The sequence below is a fragment of the Bos mutus genome, chromosome X (assembly GCF_027580195.1).
Source record: "Bos mutus isolate GX-2022 chromosome X, NWIPB_WYAK_1.1, whole genome shotgun sequence".
Taxonomy (NCBI): Eukaryota; Metazoa; Chordata; class Mammalia; order Artiodactyla; family Bovidae; genus Bos; species Bos mutus.
Window position 1 is genome coordinate 58,971,848 of NC_091646.1, and position 23,804 is coordinate 58,995,651.

The 23,804-nt window shown below is 34.9% G+C and overlaps 1 protein-coding gene across 2 annotated transcripts in view; it reads right to left on the minus strand.

Annotated features, from left to right (window-relative positions):
* The window catches only part of LOC106701126 (uncharacterized), a 466,625-nt gene that overhangs the window by 354,292 nt on the left and 88,529 nt on the right, over positions 1–23,804 (minus strand). For both annotated transcript variants that reach the window (XM_070365414.1, XM_070365413.1), the window contains exon 7: positions 3,300–3,499. In XM_070365414.1, coding sequence (XP_070221515.1) covers positions 3,300–3,499 — 200 coding nt within the window. The remainder of the gene's footprint in view (positions 1–3,299; positions 3,500–23,804) is intronic.

A 23,804-nucleotide genomic window follows, 5' to 3' on the forward strand; every position in this document is an offset into this window, starting at 1 on the left:
ATATAAAATACAGAAGCCCTTGTAAAATGACTGAAATTTACATTTAGTAACATAAGAATTTTTAATACTCATTATTTCTATAATAAATCTTAAAATCTTTATTCTATTAGTAATAAAGTAGAACTTAAACTTAGCTATCTCATCTACATCTAAGCTTATAATGCTGGCAAAATCAACCTTTGTTACACTGTAGTTCAGTCAAATAGTTCTTTGTTGTTCAGTAGCTAAGTCATGTCTGACTCTTTGTGTCTCCATAGACTACTGCACGCCAGGCTCCTCTGTCCTCCTCTATTTCCTGGTGTTTGCTCAAATGAAAAATTCTAGTAACTCACAAAAAAGGCTAATACTTTCAGGAAAATATAACAAATGGTAATTGTTCATGGGGGGGTCATATAAGCACATTTCCCACCCACCCCCTTTTTTTTTTTAAGATGACATCTTGATTCATCTCCTGCTGTGCAAGTGCTAAGTTGCTTCAGTCGTGTCCAACTCTTAGTGACCCTTTCTACGGACTGTAGCCTGTCAAGCTCCTCTGCACATGGGATTCTCCAGGCAAGAATACTGGAGTGGGTTGCCATTTTCTCCTCCAGGGGATTTTCCCAACCCAGGGATTGAATCCATGTCTCTGGCGTTTCCTGCATTGGAAGGTGTGTTCTTTACCACTAGTGGCACATATACTTCAATTCTCAAAAGTACTTATTATCTCTACCACCAAGGTGACTCATCAGACTTATTTGTTTCTAATAAAGCTGAAATAAATTTTAGGCCTGAAATCATATTTTATTACATCAAGTAAATTAACAGCTTGAACCACAAATTAAGAAAAATATGATATTAAAACTAATGAAGCAACATTTACATTTTAACATAATCTTTCCTCTGTGTTCTTTTAGAAACACAGAGATTAGGCTAATTTTAGGATAAGCTATAGAAATAATTTTTTCCCACTGACACAATTACCCAATTTCAGAAAGTAAAGAATGAACAATTCCTCCAATTGACACTCCAATTCCTCCAGCTAGCACAGATATTTGGTAAGGGGGACTTAATTTACTGCATAAGGAAAGCAATTAGGCTGAGCCCCAACAATTCTTAAAATCCATGTAACTCTCTGATGAGTCCTTGACAAAATTTTCAAGACATCTGGACTTCCCTAGGAAGTCTGGAAAATCAAAAGCAATTAAAGTTAAGAAATTTAAAAGTATTAAGTTGTTTTGTAGCAACCATGACCAGTGCAAAGCACATTATTGTTTTTTTAATGTGTTCCATTCATAATATTTTATGTATTCAAAGATAATATATGGAACGTTCAATAAGTCCTCAGCTTAGTAAAATTATCATTCAATATGAAAAACTTTTATTTCGTCCTCAAGCAAGGACTATGAACATCTGTCATGTTGTAAATTGTAGTTTAAAACCTTGAAGCAGTTGGAAAAGAAGATGCTGAGATGACCCATAAATTTGCCATATTCAAAAGCTGTTATATGAAGTCATTGGTATAATTACAGAATTTATTGAAAGAGTAATCTGACTGATTGTCTTTAGGACTACTCAATATAAAATACTGTAGGAGTAATATAACTCCCATTTAATCTTCCCTGGTTCCAGTGATGAAAGTGAAAAAAGCTCTCAAATTGGTGATGTAGTAATATTATACCAAAGAGTGCTTCTTAATACTAATACCATGATGTGAATTTTGTAATGAGACTACTTCAATCAAATGAAAATTTAATACTGTGAGTTATCAATCACCAATGAAGCAGATTATATCCACTATGGGGGTCTTTATGTTGCCACTACCTAGTCCTATAGTTATCTTTGCCATCTGCCAATTATCCTTTTCCCTATTTTCCTTAAGTTGAATTTATTCAGGATTCCATTATGTCCTTTGTCTTAGCTTGTTACAAGATAGATGTTTGTAAGGAGCTCAAAAGAGAGGAAACTGAGGAACTGATGAAAGTCCTAATTTTTTTCTAATATTCAATTTGGAATTTTTTGAACAAGTGTGTCAATCATTTCCTCCCCTCTTTATATGAACAAAATGGGGTTGTCAATCAACTATGAATTGCAATGAAAAGAAATGATAATAAAAGAGCAAATAACAAAGAGGGAAGAAAAAAGTATCATGACTTCTCCCTCTTTTACTTCTCTGTTGATCATAAAAACATACTTCCCTCTCTTACTATCTAACTTCTCCATCTTTGGGATGTAACACTTTCCAATAGAAGAAGTAAATGGCCTAGATTAAAATAAATAAATAAATACATAAATATATATATATATAATGTTTCATTTGTGTGTAGAATATAGAGTTGACTAAAGTCTTTGATTAAAAATAATTAGAAAATGGAAATATTAATATACTACCTACAGATTATTATCAAAACAAGAATAAAAATCATTAGCCTTTGACTTTCATAACTCTCTCTTAGTAATACAGAGTTTTACAACCAGAACTGACTGGTTTATAAATATTTTTACTATAATTTTATATATATATATATACACACACATATATATATATACTTAAATATTTGCTGTTTTTAGTTGCTAGGTAGTGATTGACTCTTTTGCAACCACATGGACTATAGCCCACCAGGCTCCTCTCTCCATGGATTTCCCAGGTAAGAACACTGGAGTGAGTTGCCATTTCCTCCTCCAGGGCATCTTCCTGAACCAGGAGCAAACCTGTGTCTCCTCTACTGGCAGGCAAATTCTTTACCACTGAACCACAGGGGAAGCCTATACATATATATATGTATATATATATATATATATATATATATATATATATGTGTGTGTGTGTATATATATATACACACACACACACTCACATACATATATATATATATATATATTATGCACAAACACATGCACACACACACACACACACACATATATATAAAAAAACTATTTTGTCCAGATGTGATAATTTAAAACTTTTTTGTAACTGTTATGCATCCCTGAAAGACTTCAGAGGAACAAGTACTCTTTCTAACAAAGCAGTAATTTGATCTATAAAGAAAGACCAAAATTAATCCTTTGTAAAACAAATACTTTTTTGGTAAAGTGATTTTTTTTCTGTTTAAAGTGAGATGATCAAATATTGTTTACTTACTGGGAATTATATAAATGTGTTCTTTACCCTATGGAAATATTAGAGCATAAATAAAAATCTTTTAATGTCTTTGAAACATACTGTGGAAATAAAATTCAATTCCTACTTAAAAATTTTGAAGAGATAGAAAGAGGGGAAAATGCAACTATCTGAAAGCTTTAGATTACATATTAGGAATTACCTTTCAAGAATGTTTAGTATCATCTTGACCATATTAATCACTTCAACAGCAGCAGTAAGAATGTTATCAGGTGGTTGTTCATAAGTGCCATGTAGAGAACGTGCCCTTCTTCTTTCTGATATCATGACAAGAACACGGTCAACAGCATGCTCAAGATGTTCACTTCGTCTTCTGAATCTGGTAGGCATCTCTTTGTCATTCTGAAATTAAAGTGGGAGTTTGGGGGGAAGAAATGAGACAGCACTTATCTAACACACTATAAATGTGGAATAGATTCAACAGCAACACCATTTAGTCAAAGTAATGTAAGAGGTGCAAAATCAGACACTTTTCATTATTTAAATATTGTTTCTGGTAATGCTTATATAATTCATGGCAATTGTTATCTAAAGGGCATGAAAAGAATAAGATTCATCCACAGAAATACTGAGTCATGTTATTTTCAGTCAGTTCAGTTCAGTTGCTCAGTCATCTCCAACTCTTTGCGACCCCATGAATTGCAGCATGCCAGGCCATGTTATTTTAGAATGTGACAAAAACTACTTGCCCATAATTAGGATATATTAATTCTGGTACTGCCTTATTAGTAAGCTTACCTCATTTTCTTTTTAGAGTATAATCCACTAAGGGGAAAACTTATACTACTTTGTATTCTGGAGAGGACTGGGTATAGATCTAAGAGACAGGAAAGGGAATCCTTACATTTAATTTATCTTGGAGCCCTGTAAAATATGTGAGAGCTGGTAATTTAAACACACATGAGCTCTAAGATTATTCAGTAGTAAATACAGCACTTCAAGTAATTAGACACTTGTCTTATCTACCTATTTTCTCGGACTGAATGTGTATACATATACTCACTTTTATAAGACTTTGTCCAGAGTTTCATCAAAAGGCTATCTGAAATAACAACAGAGTTGCAATAATGGCCCCATGTAGCCTCTTCTTTAAAAGAAGTTACTCTAGCTTCCTCATTAAATGGTCAGGAAATAATCCATGATTTACTAAGTAGTGAGGACATTTAATAAAAAGGATCTCTTCCCTTTTAGTCTTTGAAATTTTGAGGTATAGGAAAATTTTGTTTAATTATGAAAGAGAGAAATATATAACTATTTCTGTCCTGATTTCAATAAGATATCACATGAAAATATCATATTAATATGATTTCTATAAAACCATAAAACCAAGTGCATAGTTAATCAATAATTACTTAATTCTAATGTAAAGTCTATCATGTAATATATTCAGATGTTCAACCTTAATGTTTCACTTTAAATATGAAACAACATAAACATAGATCATTGTACAGATTTCTGATAAAGAGTTTGCTTTCGGTAGTATTCACCTTTTTCAAATAAGCTTGCTTTGCATTTGTTGATTGGCAAAATACTATGTGTATTTGGCATTTTTTTAGTTTTTTCAAAGTGTCTCAGCATACAAAGAAAAAAGTAATAGAAAATTACGGCTTCTACTTTTCTTATTTATGGTTGTCAGAATGAAAGTATCAATGCCAACATTTAAGATATAAACCTAAGCATGCTTTTACTTTCATTTCTGCTTCCCAACCTTCTTCTGCTTTCATTGATATAATTTGAATTTTGAATATAAACTATTATCATTAATATTTTAAATATTGATATTATTCAGGTATATACTTTTACGACAGTTTTACTTCCAGGAAGTTTTTCAAAGTCTATAATCATATTAATGAAGATTATTTTGAAAAACTGTACTAGTTTCATAGCTCATTGTCCGTTCTTTTATACCACAACATGTCTGTTCTTGGATTATTTATCTTTGCTCAGCTGAAACACATCTTCCTGTAATTTTAAAGAATTAATGGGTTCAGGATGGTGAACACATGTACACCCATGAATGATTCATGACAATGTATGGCAAAACCACTACAATATTGTAAAGTAATTAGCCTCTAATTAAGATAAGTAAATTAAAAGATAAAAATAAAAATGTAAGCCTTTAAGAATTAATGGGATTTATTTCCTGAATTTGTATTCTTAAGAATATTTTAATTTTCCAACTCCCATAAACGGTCTCCCAAAATCATACAGCTAACTATTAGTAGACCTCATCCTGGAAACAGAAGGCTGCTGATGCTCAGTGCTCCCTTTCTACTACATTATTAAATATATTTGGTCCCAGAGGGACAAGAAAAGATGGGAAAATTTTGATGCATGCCATTTGTCAGTGTGGTGAAATGGAAAGACTCTATGTTTGGTTTAAGATCAATCACTTAAATGTATTGATTTGTTTCTTGTTTCTTTTTAAAATGTGAAAACCTATCAGACATGTGTTTTCTTTCCTTTTTGGGTTTTAAGTTCATTTCGCAGAGAGCAAACTTTTTTTCCCATAAGCCACAGCACTGGAAAAGGTCAGTTTTCATTCCAATCCCAAAGAAAGGCAATGCCAAAGATTGCTCAAAGTACCACACAATTTCACTCATCTCACACACTAGTAAAGTAATGCTCAAAATTCTCCAAGCCAGGCTTCAGCAATATGTGAACGATGAACTTCCAGATGTTCAAGCTGGTTTTAGAAAAGGCAGAGGAACCAGAGATCAAATTGCCAACATCTGCTGGATCATCAAAAAAGCAAGAGAGTTCTAGAAAAATATCTATTTCTGCTTTATTGACTATGCCAAAGCCTTTGACTGTGTGGATCACAATAAACTATGGAAAATTCTGAAAGAGATGGGAATACTGGACTACCTGACCTGCCTCTTGAGAAATCTGTATGCAGGTCAGGAAACAACAGCTGGAACTGCACATGGAACAACAGACTGGTTCGAAACAGGAAAAGGAGTATGTCAAGTCTGTATATTGTCACCTTGCTTGTTTAACTTATATGCAGAGTATATCATGAGAAACGCTGGGCTGGAAGAAGCACAAGCTGGAATCAAGATTGCCGGGAGAAATATCAATAACCTCAGATATGCAAATGACACCACCCTTATGGCAGAAAGTGAAGAACTAAAGAGCCTCTTGATGAAAGTGAAAGAGGAGAGTGAAAAAGTTGGCTTAAAGTTTAACATTCAGAAAACTAAGATCATGCCATCCACTCCCATCTCCTCATGGCATATAGATGGGCAAACAGTTGGAACAGTGACCAACTTTATTTTGGGGGGCTCCAAAATCACTGCAGATGGTGATTTCAGCCATGAAATTAAAAGACGCTTACTCCTTGGAAGGAAAGTTAAGACCAACCTACATCCCATGGAGAGAGGAGCCTGGTGGGCTGCAGTCCATGGGGTCGCTAAGAGTTGGACATGACTGAGCGACTTCACTTTTAATTTTCGCTTTCATGCATTGAAGAAGGAAATGGTAACCCACTCCAGTATTCTTGCTTGGAGAATCTCAGGGATGGGAGAGCCTCATGGGCTGCCATCTACGGGGTCGCACAGAGTTGGGCACACTGACGCAACTTAGCAGCAGCAGCAGCAGATAGCATATTAAAAAGCAGAGACATTACTTTGTCAACAAAGGTCCGTCTAGTCAAGGCTATGGTTTTTCCAGTAGTCATGTATGGATGTGAGAGTTGGACTATAAAGAAAGCTGAGCACCAAATAATTGATGCTTTTGAACTGTGGTGTTGGAGAAGACTCTTGAGAGTCCCTTGGACTGCAAGGAGATCCAACTAGTCCATCTTAAAGAAGATCAGTCCTGGGTGTTCATTGGAAGGACTGATGTTGAAGCTGAAACTCCAATACTTTGGCCACTTGATGTGAAGAGTTGACTCATTTGAAAAGACCCTGATGCTGGAAAAGATTGAAGGCAGAAGGAGAAGGAGACAACAAAGTATGAGATGGTTGGATGGCATCACTGACTAAATGGACATCAGATTCAGTGCTGCCCATGGGGTCTCAAAGAGTCAGACATGACTGAACGACTGAACAACAACAACAATACGATCTTCAGTAGTATTTTGGACTGTGGGCAGAGGCTACTTTATTGCCAAAGTTTATGTGAAAAAAATTTCAAAATTGGAGTTTTAAATTAAATCAGTACACAATATCCTTGAATAAGAGTTTGAATACCTATTTAATGTTGAATCATGCTTTGTGATCAGCATTCTAGGGATTATGATGGAAGATGAAATATATGTGAATGTATTATGATTTTCCTTTTTTAAAAAAAATCATGAAATTATTCATTTATTTTTGTATCAATTGACTATCTTCATTATTTAGAATGTTAGTTATACAAGTGCAGGTACCATGCTGTCAAGTTTATTGTAATACTGAACAGTCTGGCATATAGTTGGCCCTCAGCAAATTTGTTGAATTAAAGTCATATATTTATTAGAAGCTCGTGTATTTTGTTCCATGTTTACTTGCCAGAATTAATTTCACCCCTTTTCAGTACCATTCAAAATCAGAAAAGCATGCTTCATTGTAAAATATAAATTCATCATCTCCACATGATATAAGTTGAATATTTCTTTGGATATTTCTTTATTATGGCAAGTCAAACTACTGTATTAGAATGGACCTATTGGTTTCAGAAGCCATTATTGATTAACTGCCTAAGGTACAATAACTTCTGGGGCATGGAGGAATTAAGACTTATATAAATGCTCAAAGTTTCAAACTTAAAATGAAAAACAATTACCTGAGCATATGCATCATATCAAACATCTGAATGGGTGACAGTTTTCACCCATTTTCATCCTACTGGTTAGCACAATGTCAGTATAGCTATATGTTATTCTATTTGTGATATTTTGAAATGGTCCATCTAGCCCAACATTCTGTAGTTTTTTCACAGTTTCAATTTTATATCTTAATTTTCACACATAGTATAGTATATATTAAAAGACATAAACATATCAATCACATATATAAGTGTATATGTATGTTATGCATATATATGTGTATATATACATACACACATATATACATGTATTCAGTTTTGTGAATAGAATTTAGTTTGCTGACACTAGCTGCACTTATAGAAAAGTGTACATGAATTGCTGAAATGCCTATACTATAAATTTCAGCTTGTTATATCTGTGAAAAAATCAAATCATTAATTATATAGACATCATGAGGCAAAGGAAAATGAACTCCAGCCTTCTTATTTATGATGGAAACTGTTAAAGACTAACTACACCATAGTAAGCCTCTAACCTGTTGTTCTCTATCAAATATTATTCAGTTCTCATATTTCTGGCAACAGACACTACTATTTCAACACTTTGAAAAAAAATTCTGTCAACAGCCTAACTCCTGGAGTTGCTCAAGTCCATCCCTTCACTATTCACACCTGCTTCCAAAGCAGTCATCAGTAAAACAAGCAAACAGTGAGATATTTTAAAATACACTGTAGTATGGAACTTCACAAGTGAACTTTAAAAACTTTAGCACCGTTTTTAAAATACAAATTCTTTTTTGAAACTCATTATACAGTAGCCCCTATATTTACATTCTGTCAATAAAGAATATAAATTCTGTCAATAGTGCATTTATGACTAAATGCCATTTAAGTCACTCTGAGTATGATCGTTAACAGTTTTCTCAGTTATTCAGACTCACTCTAACTAAATTATAGTAAATTTCCATGTTATAATCACTCTCTCACAGTACTTTACCAAAATAAGTATAGTTCCCCATATTATCTACACAAAATCTAATCTTTGTAAACCTCCTTTGATCATTTTATTCTTTCCTTTCAATAGAGAACAAACCCCACCTTTTCCCCAAAGTATCTTAATTAAATTATACCTTAGCAACAACTTTAGCCTCTCAGAAGTCAATGTCAGGTTGTTGTTGTTGTTGTTGTTGTTGTTTTTTACAATGGAAGGACATTAGCTTTATAAATGCTAGACTCAGAGACATTCTGGTTCTCCTTTATGATTGGAAAACTCACTCTTTTACCTAGGTCTCTACCTCTTCCTGCAGTTATTTTAAGTGCAGAGCTTTCACCTGCTAATATCATCTATCCAGTAGTGTTATTATCCTTATAGTTTACTCATAAAGAAAGCATTTTTATGTCTAATTGAAGGGATTTGCTATATACAGTGTACATAACAAATTTTACATTTCTCAAATATCACTCTGAGGCTATTTATGTTGAACAGACATTCTTATCATGCACTCATACTTCTCTACCCCCAACAGCTTTACTGAGAAATAATTAACATGTAAAATTGTGTAATTCTAAAATGTATAATGTGATTATTTGATGCATGTGTATATTCTGAAATAATTACCATCCTAAAGTTATTTAACACATTTATAACCTCATATAATTTTTGTGTCCTCTGAACATTTTTTAGACTTGCTTTCTTTTAAATCTGAGCTTATTTTGAGATAAAATTACTATTAATATATCATACAATTCACCTATTTAAATTATAAGATGCAATGGTTTTTAGTATCTTCAGAGTTATGCAACCATTGCCAGTAATTACAGAACATTTTCATCATCTCCCATACCCATTAACATGCGTGCATACACGCTAAGTTGCTTCAGTCATGTCCAACTTTTTGTGACCCTATGGACTGTAGCCCTCCAGGCCCCTCTGTCCATGAGATTCTCCAGGCAGGAATACTGGAGTGGGTTGACATGCCCTCCTCCGGGGAATCTTCCCTAACCAGGGATCAAACCTGTATCTCCTGCAATTCTTGCATTGCAGGTGGACTCTTTACCACTGAGCCACCAGGGAAGCCCATACCCATTAACTGCTGCTGCTGCTAAGTCGCTTCAGTCATGTCCGACTCTGTGCGAACCCAGAGACAGCAGCCCACCAGGCTTCCCCGTCCCTGGGATTCTCCAGGCAAGAACACTGGAGTGGGTTGCCATTTCCTTCTACAATGCATGAAAGTGAAAAGTGAAGTCGCTCAGTCGTTCCCGACTCTTAGTGACCCCATGGACTGCAGCCTACCAGGCTCCTCTGACAATGGATTTTCCAGGCAACAGTACTGAAGTGGGGTGCCATTGCCTTCTCCGATACCCATTAACAGCTACTCTCAACTTCCCCCACCATCTCCCACCTCAGCTTACTCTACTCCCAACAAGAAGCAAAAACCTACTTTCTGTCTCTATGGGTTTGCCTATTTTGAACATTTTATATAAATTGGATCATATAATATATGATCCTTTGCACTCATCTTCTTTCACTTAGCATAAGATTAACCACACTGTAGCATGTATCTGTATCTAATTTACTTTTACTGATGAATGGTATTTCATTGTATGGATATACAGAGTTTTATTTATATATCAAGCAATAGACATTTGAGCTGTTTCCACATTTTGGATATTATGGATAATGTTGCTATAAACATTTATGTATAGGTTTTTGGAAGGACATAAGTTCTCATTTCACTACTCATACATCTTGAATTTTCCACATTTCTTTGCTTTACTGCCTTTCTCTATCTCTCTGTCTCTTTCTTTCTCAACTGCAATTACTTTGGGCCTATTTTTGGTGAGAAAGCCACATCTTTAGTTCATTCACCCTATTGTGTAACTTGTAAAGATACAGCAGGTGTCACCTTAGCCGATATAGATTTTTTTGCCACTTTACTTTTTTAATTGAAGGATAATTGTTTTACAGAATTTTCTGGTTTTCTGTCATACATCAACAAGAATCAGTCATAAGTACATTCAAGTCCCCTCCCTCATGAAACTCTGTCACTTCTCCCTCCCATGCCACCCTTTTAGATTGTCACAGAGCCCCTGTTTGAGTTCCCTGAGTCATACAGCAAATTCCTATAGGCTAGCTATTTTACATATGGTATTGTAAATTTTAATGTTACTCTTTCCATACATTTCACACTCTCCCTCCTCCCCTCCCACCATGTCCATAGGTCAGTGCTCAATGCCTGTTTCTCCATTTCTGCCCTGAAAATTAATTCATCAGTACCGTCATTCTAGATTCCATATATATGCATCAGTGTATTATACATATATGTATTATATATATATATATATATAATGTGTATATATACATATATATGTATATGTATACATATAATATACATTCAATATATACACACACTATAGGTTTATGTGTATATGTATATATATGTATAATATACATATGATGTATATATGTATTATATATATGTATATGTCTCTTTCTGACTTTGTATAATAGGCTCTAGGTTTATGCACCTCATAAAAACTGACTCAAATGTGTCCCTTTTTATGGCTGAATATTCCATTATATGTATGTACCACAGCTTCTTTATCCATTCATTTTTCAATGGACATCTAGGTTGCTTCCATGTTCCAGCTATTGTAAATAGATTTGCAATGTGTCTTTTTTTAATTTTGTCTTCTTTAGGGTACATGCCTAGGAGTGGGATTGCTGGGTCATATGGTGGTTTTATTCCTAGCTTTTTAAGGAATCACATACCATCCTCCATAGTTGCTGTAACAATTTACATTCCCATAAACAATGAAAGTGGGTTGCCTTTTCTCCACATCCTCTCCAACCTTTACTGTTTGTGGACTTTTTGATGATGGCCATTCTGACTGGTGTGAGGTGGCATCTCATTGTAGCTTTGATTTGCATTTCTCTAATAATGAGTGACGTTGAGCATCTTTTCATGTGTTCGTTAGCCATCTGTATGTCTTCTTTGGAGAAATGTATGTTTAGCTCTTTTACCCACTTTTTTATTGGATTGTTTGTTTTTCCAGTATTGAGCTGTATGAGCTAATTGTGTATTTTGTAAATTAATTCTTTGACAGTTTTTCTTTGCTATTATTTTCTTACATTCTGAGGGTTGTTTTTTCACCTTGTTTGTAGCTTCCTTTGCTGTGCAAAAGCTTTTAAGTTTAATTAGGTCCCACTTGTTCATTTATTTATTTTTATTTCTATTACTCTAGGAAGTGGGTCATAGAAGATTTTGCTTTATGTCATCGAGTGTTCTGCCTATGTTTTCCTCTAAGAGTTTTATGAGTTATGGTCTTACATTAAGGTCTTTAATCCCATTTGAGTTGTTTTTGTGTATGGTGTCAAGAAGTGTTCTAATTTCCTTCTTTGGCATATAGCTGTCCAGTTTACCCATCACTGCATATCAAAGAGGCTATCTTTTCCCCATTGTATATTCTTGTCTCCTTTGTAAAACATAAGGTACCCATACGTGTTTGGGCTTATCTCTGCCTCTCTATCTTGTCCCACTGGTCTATATTTCTCTTTTTGTACCAGTACCATACTGTTTTGGTGACTGTAGCTTTGGAATATAGTCTGAAGTCAAGAAGATTAATTCCTCAAGCTCCATTCTTCTTTCTCAAGACTGCTTTGGCTATTTAGGGTCTTTTGTTTCCATATGAATTGTGAAATGTTTTGTTCTAGTTCTGTGAAGAATGCCATTGTTATTTTGATAGGGATCACACTGAATCTGTAGATTGCATTTGGTAGTATAGTCATTTTCACAATATCAATTCTTCCTACCCAGGAGTATGAAATATCTCCCCATCTATTTGTGTCAACTTTGATTTTTTTCATCAGTGTCTTATACTCTTCTGCTTATACTTATTTTGTCTCCTTAGGTAAGTTTATTCCTAGATATTTTATTTCTTTGTTGCAATGGTGAGTGAGATTGATTCCTTAATTTCTCTTTCTAATTTTTCATCATTAGTATATAGCAATGCAAGTGATGTCCGTGTATTGACCTTGTATCCCACGACACTGCTGAATTCACAGACTAACTCTAGTAATTTTTCTGATAGTTTCTTTGGGTTTTCTATGTATAGTATCATGTCATCTGCAAAAAGTGAGAGAGCTTTACTTCTTTTCTGACATTGATTCTTTTATTTCTTTTTCTTCACTAACTGTCATAACTAGGACTTCCAAAACTATGTTGAATAACAGCAGTGAGAGTGGGCACTCTTGTTTTGTTCCATATCTTAGAGGGAATGCTTTTACTTTTTCACCATTGAGAATAACAATTTCTATGGGTTTGTCATATAAGCCCATATAGATTTTAACAATATGCTACAATGGTTGTAAGTTCTTTTAGAAACTCTCAACTGCAAAACAGCTTGGTTAAATATAGCCACCATGATGTTTATTAGGTCCCCAAATTTATTCAGTTTTGCACTAACTGATCAAAATCTACTCCTTTCCTGCACCTCAAAGATCCTGGTAACTACCATTCTACCCTGTAAGTTTTATCCATTTTTTAAGATTCATCACATAAGATTCCACAGTATTTATCTTTCTATGTCTGACTTATTTTCACCTAGCATAATGTCCTCAAGTTCCACCCAAGTTCTTCCAAATACCAAGATTTTCTCCTTTTATTTGGGTGCATAATATTAGTCTGTATGTATGTGTGTGTGTGTGATGTTTTCATTATCCATTCATCTACCAGTGGACTTTTAGGTTGTTTACATGACTTGAGTAGTGTAAATAATGCTGAAATAAACATGGGGGTGCAGATATACCTTTGCAATAGTGAGTTTATTTTCTTTGGATATATACCCAGAAGTGGGATTGCTGGATCATATGGTAGTTTTATGTTTAGGTTTTTGAAGAGTTACCATATTGTTTTCCATAGGGGCTATACCAATTTATATTCACGTTAACAGTGTAAAAAGGATTTCCTTTTCTTCACACCCTTGCCAACACTTGTTATTTCTTTTCTATTTGATAATGGCCATTCTAACACATGTGTAGTGATGTCTAACTGAGGTTTCAAATTGTTTTGAGTTAATAATTTGATAATCCGTTGAGTTGAGTTGATAATCAGTGATGCTGACAATCTTTTCATGTACCTATTGGCCATTTGCATGTCTTCTTTAGAAAAGTAACTGTGAGGTCTTCTGCCTACTTTTTAGTTAGGTTCTTTGTTTTTCTGAAATTGACTTGTCTGAGTTCCTCAAATATTTTAGATATTAACCTCTTAAAGAGATGGCAAGAATACACAGAAGAACTGTACAAAAAAGATCTTCACAACCCAGATAATCATGATGGTGTGATCACTCACCTAGAGCCAGACATCCTGGAATGTGAAGTCAAATGGGCCTTAGAAAGCATCAGTACGAACAAAGCTAGTGGAGGTGATGGAATTCCAGTTGAGCTATTTCAAATCCTGAAAGATGATGCTGTGAAAGTGCTGCACTCAATATGCCAGAAAATTTGGAAAACTCAGTAGTGGCCACAGGATTGGAAAAGGTCAGTTTTCATTCCAATCCCAAAGAAAGGCAATGCCAAAGAATGCTCAAACTACCGTACAGTTACACTCATCTCACACACTAGTAAAGTAATGCTCAAAATTCTCCAAGCCAGGCTTCAGCAGTATGTGAACGATGAACTTCCTGATGTTCAAGCTGGTTTTAGAAAAGGCAGAGGAACCAGAGATCAAATTGCCAACATAGGTTGGATCATGGAAAAAGCAAGAGAGTTCCAGAAAAACATCTATTTCTGCTTTATTTACTATGCCAAAGCCTTTGACTGTGTGGATCACAATAAACTGTGGAAAATTCTGAAAGAGATGGGAATACCAGACCACCTGATCTGCCTCTTGAGAAATTTGTATGCAGGTCAGGAAGCAACAGTTAGAACTGGACATGGAACAACAGACTGGTTCCAAATAGGAAAAGGAGTTTGTCAAGGCAGTATATTGTCACCATGTTTATTTAACTTATATGCAGACTACATCATGAGAAACACTGGACTGGAAGAAACACAAGCTGGAATCAAGATTGCCAGGAGAAATATCAATAACCTCAGATGTGCAGATGACACCACCCTTATGGCAGAAAGTGAAGAGGAACTAAAAAGCCTCTTGATGAATGTGAAAGTGGAGAGTGAAAAAGTTGGCTTAAAGTTCAACATTCAGAAAACGAAGATCATGGCATCTGGTCCCATCACTTCATGGGAAATAGATGGGGAAATAGTGGAAACAGTGTCAGACTTTATTTTTCTGGGCTCCAAAATCACTACAGATGGTGACTGCAGCCATGCAATTAAAAGATGCTTACTCCTTGGAAGAAAAGTTTTGACCAACCTAGATAGCATATTCAAAAGCAGAGACATTACTTTGCCAACAAAGGTTCATCTAGTCAAGGCTATGGTTTTTCTTGTGGTCATGTATGGATGTGAGAGTTGGACTGTGAAGAAGGCTGAGTGCCAAAGAATTGATGCTTTTGAACTGTGGTGTTGGAGAAGACTCTTGAGAGTCCCTTGGACTTCAAGGAGATCCAACTAGTCCATTCTGAAGGAGATCAGCCCTGGGATTTCTTTGGAAGGAATGATGCTAAAGCTGAAACTCCAGTACTTTGGCCACCTCATACGAAGAGTTGACTCATGGGCAAAGACCCTGATGCTGGGAGGGATTGGGGGCAGGAGGAGAAGGGGACGACAGAGGATGAGATGGCTGGATGGCATCACTGACTCAATGGACGTGAGTCTGAGTGAACTCCAGGAGTTGGTGATGGACAGGGAGGCCTGGCGTGCTGCAATTCATGGGGTCACAAATAGTCAGACATGACTGAGCCACTGATCTGATCTGAACCTCTTACCTGATATTGGGTTGTAAATATTTCTCCCTTTCTGGACAGTACCTTCTCATTTTGTTGATTTGTTGTGCAAAAGCTTTCTAGTTTGATGTAGTTGTACTTGTTTACTTTTGCTTTTGTTGCCTGTGCTTTTGGTGTAATATCAAAAACTTATTGCCAAGACCAGTGTCAAAGAGTATTTTCCCTATATTTTCTTCTAAGTCTTAAATTTTAGTCTTTTTTTTTTCAGTTGAAATTTTCTTTTAATTAAAGACCCAAGGGACAGTAAGCTCCTGTGTGTTACAGTATATAACATATGGCTCTTATACAGAGTAAAACAGACACCAGGGAGTCGAGTGTTTATACCAGCACTAGACTCTTCCTGTAGAAGGCAAAAAGTGAGGCCGTCTGTGAGAGAACTTCAGTCACTTTATTTATTTCAGATCTCTCTAGGATGAGTTCAGAACTGTAGCAGTGCAGGTGGTTTAAGGGAAATAACCTCACGTGTAATTACATGATTACAACACTAATCATCTAAGTCACCCCAAGAATATTAAAACGCTTGAATCCTGGCTCCACAGTGGGAACAAGTTTCTGATTTTCAAAGGAAAATACTGTCTCAGAAGTTTTGGTGTCTGCTAAAATAAAAACACAAACTACTTGAAAACAACACTTCTTGGTGGAAGAGCACTCATTGCACAGAAGGTGGAGCATCAGTCTTCCAACCAATCCTGACATTCCATGGACTTGGGCATACTGGGCCCCATGTATATAAATCAAGATGGGTTGATGCTCCTTTCTCAACATCATGGGTTTGTCTTTTTTGTAGTAAGTAATTTACTTTTATCATTCAAAACCCATGTTCTTCATATATAATAGGGTATACGATATTGAGGATATTATAGTATAGTGGTAGTTGAAATTTATTGCCGTCATTATTTATGTGCTTAATTTAAGATATATTAGGTAGCTATTCCAAAACGATGCCTTACAGATGTGCTTGGGAGGAGACTACAGGGGAGAGAGTGGCAGCCATCCCGGATTTCAGAGAGTTCCACATCCTTCAGATCAGTTACTGAAAACATCATGAAACGTATTTTGAAAACTCATTATCTGCCCTACTTTATCTTACTTACTTTTTTGTATGTGTTTGAAGACAGAAGTTAATTGGTGAGTTTTGAGGCTCTATTTAAAAGTTTAGTAGGACTGACGTTTTTATGAAGTCTGTATAAGGAGCATATGATGAGAAGTACTGTGCTCAAATTTTACATGAAATATTTTACTGCTAATTTCCTTTGCAAATTCTGTATTTCCACCAAATGATTAAGTCTACCAAAGAACTTACTGCATGTAAAGATATATTACAATCTCCATGCCAGTAAAGGGAATCCTAAATTTTAGTCTTTAATCCATTTCAAGTTTTGTGAATAGTATAAGATAGAGGCTCAAATTGATTCTTTATATTTGAATATCCAGTTTACCATAACCATTTTTTGAACAGACTACCTTTCCCCCATTGAGTATTCTTGAAAAACTGAGGAAGTAGTGGTCTCAATTCACTCTTCCTTTCCACGCAAGTGGAACTCTTTCTAGCTATGGAGTTCCTTCTTGGTGCTGAGCAATGTCAGGTTGGCAATCAGATGATATACACAAAATTAAGTTATTATCTTTCCTTTTTTATGTGATTGTTCTAAAAATTTTCGTTCTACTGTACTGCTGCCAAAGTTTCATAATTGGACTCCAGAACTCTCCCAGACAGGTTTTTTTCTTAGTGGGTGTGTCTAATTGTAAGTCTTTGTGGAGGGATGGATGCTGGGATCTCCTATTCAACCAACTTGGTGGCATCACTCCCTTAGGGAAGATCATTAAAAACCATAGTAATGGTGTACATAAAGACTAAATGAGAAATGGCTAGGTCCTTCTGAACAATACTAACTTCATAAATAATGAGATGATATTTGACACAGATCAGCCTTTCAGGCCAAATACTGATTTTGTTATTGTATTTACTTATTTAGTCCCCCTAAATTCTATAGTTGTGCTGTGTATATTAATCGCTCAGTTGTGTCTGACTCTGTGAACCCATCGACTATAGCCCCCTAGGCTCCTCTGTCCATAGGATTCTCCAGGAAAGAATACTAGAGTGGGTTGCCATTCTGTTCTCTAGGGGATTTTCCTGACCCAGAGATGGAACCCAGGTCTCTGGAGTTGGAGACAGATTCTTTACCATCTGAGCCACCAAGGAAGCCCTACAGTTGTGATTAGTGATGCTATTTCCACAAATATAATACAGACAGAAATATATGCATGAATAGTCAAATGGATTTAAAATAAAATGCTTAAAATCAATTAACAGGACTTTAGAATAACACACTCCACTGTATTAAGCATATTTTCAATAATTTATCATCCATGTTATAAATTTACATGTGTCATACTAAGATTCCATATTGTTCAGAGAAAATGATAAAACTAATTACAAAATGTGTGTGACAACTATATCTCCAAGATATACCATGAACTAAATAAAACAGAAGATAGAAGGCATTCAAAACTACCATGCCATAAGACTGAACTGCCAGGTCCTAGTTGATTTTAGGTACAATGCACATTTCTATTTTCAAACAGAGAATAAAAAATCAACTATTCATTTAATAATAAGAGTATGTGATTGAAAAGGCATGCTGACAAAGCCACTTCTTTATGGAAATGGGAAAGGTAAAATAGTATTTTTTTTAATCCACATAGGAAATAAACTACATCAAGCAATGATCTCTGCTAATAAGACCTCACAGATTTCAATAATCTTTTTCATAACGTGCATTTAATGAACAGAAGGTAAAGGAATAACAATGCTGATGAAGTTGAGTCACATCCAACTGAATTAAGGTAAAGAGAACAAACTTCATATATTAAAAGTAAAAGTTGAGCCTTACTATTTTTCAAGTCAACTCATGATGGAGTGATTTGGAAGTTATTTGAGGATAGACATTTTCATATAATCACAGCTGGCTTTCAATAATGTCTCAGGGACACACATATTATGGTGTGGATCTTATGATTTCAGGTAATTTATGATTACTTACAACTGAGTGGTAAGTATTCAAATTGTGGGTTTGCTAGCATGTGTTAAGGGACATGAACTGCTTGCTGTCTATTGACTCCCTCTTGAGGTATAATATATGGATAACTGACTTTAGAAGCTGTATGAATCCATATATCTATTCCAAAGTATACTTTCTTGACAGGAAACTCATGGAAAGGCTCCATTCCTTTTAATAGGTGCCACCTTCTTTTATCTAACCTAGAAGTATTGGGATGGGGGGTGTGCCGTATAGATGAATGGGGATAGATATAGGAAATGAGGGCACAAAAATCATTAATTACTTTAGACTTAATGGGGAAAAGTTCAATAATACTGAATAAAAGGATACCCTAAAGAGCTTTTGATGAAAAATTGGTAAAATTTTCTTTGAGTGGTAAAAGTATAACTACTATTATGTTAAAATACAGTTTTAAAAATTTTAATGAGACATTTAAAAATTCTAAGATATAGTAAAAACATAGCTAAGAAAGATTTCTACTGGCTATAATTTATATAATGTCAGTTGTCACTGTACAATAGGGGAAATCTTACAGTTTTTAATTAGACAATGAAGGTAATCAAATACTTCATAGATTCACAAACACAGAGGCTGAAAAAAAATTCTAATGTGAACGTAATGTGATTTAATTTTTTAAACAAAGCATCTTTCATAAAACAAACTTTTTCATTTTACCTTATCTGGAAACAATTTAGAGCCACTGGAGTACCTACTAGGCTTTTAGAACAATCTGGAAGTCAAGTAATAAGTTCCTACTAACTCAGGTCACTAAGTAAGAGGGAAGTTGTGACCTTATGTATATAAAAAGTGAGATACTTTATTCTGTTCATCAGGATCACTTAACAACATGTGTTCAGCACCTGCTGAATACTGTGGGGATGAGAACATTTAAAAAGGGCTTTTAGGCTTCTACCAAATTTGTAAAAAAATGAAAGAAGATTGGAATGGATTAATAATTATTATCATGATAATAACAGCTAATGTGCTAGTTTTGAATTAGGAACTCTGCATTACATTAATACATTCAATTCTGATTACAATTTGGTGATATACAAGCTATTATTAACTACACTTTACAAAACAGGAAACTAAGACAAAAAAAAGCAAAGGAAATTCAATAATTCAGGTACGGTATTTATCTTAGGGCCTGACACAAAAATAGTCAATAAATATACAACTAATATAATAATTAATGCTTCCCAAGGTCACAAAAATAAGCTATTAGAAATACTTAACACTAGATTGATTCTGGATCCTGTGCATTTAATTCAGGTCTATGGAGATGAGCTGCCTAGCAATAGTTAAATATTTTACATAAAAATGTTACTATCCAAAAGAGAGCTTTACCATTTTACTGCACAGGGTCCAGCTACAGCAGGGATCAGAAGCCAGTGTTTTATCTGCAGAAATATGCTGAGGAATGCTAAGAACACTTTTGGTTTAAAGAAGTCAAAGGAAGAACAATTTCTTCAGATAGGAAGACCTTCTTCAAAGAGAGAAGAAATACAGCTCCACCCACCAGAACACCAACACAAGCTTCTCTAACCAGGAAACCTTGACAAGCCACCTGTACAAACCCACACAGAGTGAGGAAACGCCACAATAAAGAGAACTCCACAAACTGCCAGAATACAGAAAGGACACCCCAAACTCAGCAATTTAAACAAGATGAAGAGACAGAGGAATACCCAGCAGAAAAAGGAACAGGATAAACGCCCACCAAACCAAACAAAAGAGGAAGAGATAGGGAATCTACCTGATAAAGAATTCCGAATAATGATAGTGAAATTGATCCAAAATCTTGAAATCAAAATGGAAACAAAGATAAACAGCCTGGAGACAAAGATTGAGAAGATGCAAGAAAGGTTTAACAAGGACCTAGAAGAAATAAAAGAGAGTAAATATATAATGAATAATGTAATAAATGAAATTAAAAACACTCTGGAGGCAACAAATAGTAGAATAACAGAGGCAGAAGATAGGATTAGTGGATTAGAAGATAGAATGGTAGAAATAAATGAATCAGAGAGGATAAAAGAAAAATGAATTAAAAGAAATGAGGACAATCTTAGAGACCTCCAGGACAATATTAAACGCTACAACGTTCGAATCATAGGGGTTCCAGAAGAAGAAGACAAAAAGAAAGACCATGAGAAAATACTTGAGGAGATAATAGTTGAAAACTTCCCTAAAATGGGGAAGGAAATAATCACCCAAGTCCAAGAAACCCAGAGAGTCCCAAACAGGAAAAACCCAAGGCGAAACACCCCAAGACACATATTAATCAAATTAACAAAGATCAAACACAAAGAACAAATATTAAAAGCAGCAAGGGAAAAATAACAAATAACACACAAGGGAATTCCCATAAGGATAACAGCTGATCTTTCAACAGAAACTCTTCAAGCCAGGAGGGAATGGCAAGACATACTTAAACGATGAAAGAAAATAACCTACAGCCCAGATTATTGTACCCAGCAAGGATCTCATTCAAATATGAGGGAGAAATCAAAAGCTTTTAAGACAAGCAAAAGCTGAGAGAATTCAGCACCATCAAACCAGCTCTCCAATAAATACTAAAGGATCTTCTCTAGACAGGAAACACAAAAACAGTATATAAAATTGAACTCAAAACAATAAAGTAAATGGCAACGGGATCATACTTATCAGTAATTACCTTAAACGTAAATGGGTTGAATGCCCCAAACAAAAGACAAAGACTGGCTGAATGGAAACAAAAACAAGACCCCTACATATGTTGTCTACAAGAGACCCACCTCAAAACAGGGGACACATACAGACTGAAAGTGAAGGGATGGACAAAGATTTTCCATGCAAATAGGGACTAAAAGAAAGCAGGAGTAGCAATACTTATATCAGATAAAATAGACTTTAAAACAAAGGCTGTGAAAAGAGACAAAGATCGTCACTACATAATGATCAAAGGATCAATCCAAGAAGAAGATATAACAATTATAAATATATATGCACCCAACACGGGAGCGCCACAATATGTAAGGCAAATGTTAACAAGTATGAAAGGAGAAATTAACAATAACACAATAATAGTGGGAGACTTTAATACCCCACTCACACCTATGGATAGATCAACTAAACAGAAAATTAACAAGGAAACACAAACTTTAAATGATACAATAGACCAGTTAGACCTAATTGATATCTATAGGACATTTCATCCCAAAACAATGAATTTCACCTTTTTCTCAATGCACATGGAACCTTCTCCAGGATAGATCACATCCTGGGCCATAAAACTAGCCTTGGTAAATTCAAAAAAATTGAAATCATTCCAAGCATCTTTTCTGACCACAATGCAGTAATATTAGATCTCAATTACAGGAGAAAAACTATTAAAAATCCCAACATATGGAGGCTGAACAACACGCTGCTGAATAACCAACAAATCACAGAAGAAATCAAAAAAGAAATCAAAATTTGCATAGAAACGAATGAAAATGAAAACACAACAACCCAAAACCTATGGGACACTGTAAAAGCAGTCCTAAGGGGAAACTTCATAGCAATACAGGCATACCTCAAGAAACAAGAAAAAAGTCAAATAAATAACCTAATTCTACACCTAAAGCAACTAGAAAAGGAAGAAATGAAGAACACCAGGGTTAGTAGAAGGAAAGAAATCTTAAAAATTAGGGCAGAAATAAATGCAAAAGAAACAAAAGAGACCATAGCAAAAATCAACAAAGCCAAAAGCTGGTTCTTTGAAAGGATAAATAAAATTGACAAACCATTAGCCAGACTCATCAAGAAACAAAGGGAAAGAATCAAATCAATAAAATTAGAAATGAAAATGGAGAGATCACAAGAGACAACACAGAAATACAAAGGATCATAAGAAACTACTATCAAAAATTATATACCAATAAAATGGACAACGTGGAAGAAATGGACAAATTCTTAGAAAAATACAACTTTCCAAAACTCGACCAGGAAGAAATAGAAAATCTTAACAGACCCATCACAAGCACGGAAATTGAAACTGTAATCAAAAATCTTTCAGCAAACAAAAGCCCAGGTCCAGACGGCTTACAGCTTAATTCTACCAAAATTTAGAGAAGAGCTAACACCTATCCTGCTCAAACTCTTCCAGAAAATTGCAGAGGAAGGTAAACTTCCAAATTCATTCTATGAGGCCGCCATCACCCTAATACCAAAATCTGACAAAGATCCCACAAAAAAAGAAAACTACAGGCCAATATCACTGATGAACATAGATGCAAAAATCCTTAACAAAATTCTAGCAGTCAGAATCCAACAACACATTAAAAAGATCATACACCATGACCAAGTGGGCTTTATCCCAGGGATGCAAGGATTCTTCAATATCCGCAAATCAATCAATGTAATACACCACAGTAACAAATTGAAAAATAAAAACCATATGATTATCTCAATAGATGCAGAGAAAGCCTTTGACAAAATTCAACATCCATTTATGATCAAAACTCTCCAGAAACCAGGAATAGAAGGAACATACCTCAACATAATAAAAGCTATATATGACAAACCCACAGCAAACATTATCCTCAATGGTGAAAAATTGAAAGCAGTTCCTCTAAAGTCAGGAACAAGACAAGGGTGCCCACTTTTACCATTACTATTCAAAATAGTTTTGGAAGTTTTGGCTACAGCAATCAGAGCAGAAAAGAAACAAAAGAGACCATAGCAAAAATCAACAAAACCAAAAGCTGGTTCTTTGAAAGGATAAATAAAATTGACAAACCATTAGCCAGACTCATCAAGAAACAAAGGGAGAAAAATCAAATCAACAAAATTAGAAACGAAAATGGAGAGATCACAACAGACAACACAGAAATACAAAGGATCATAAGAGACTACTATCAACAATTATATGCCAATAAAATGGACAACGTGGAAGAAATGGACAAATT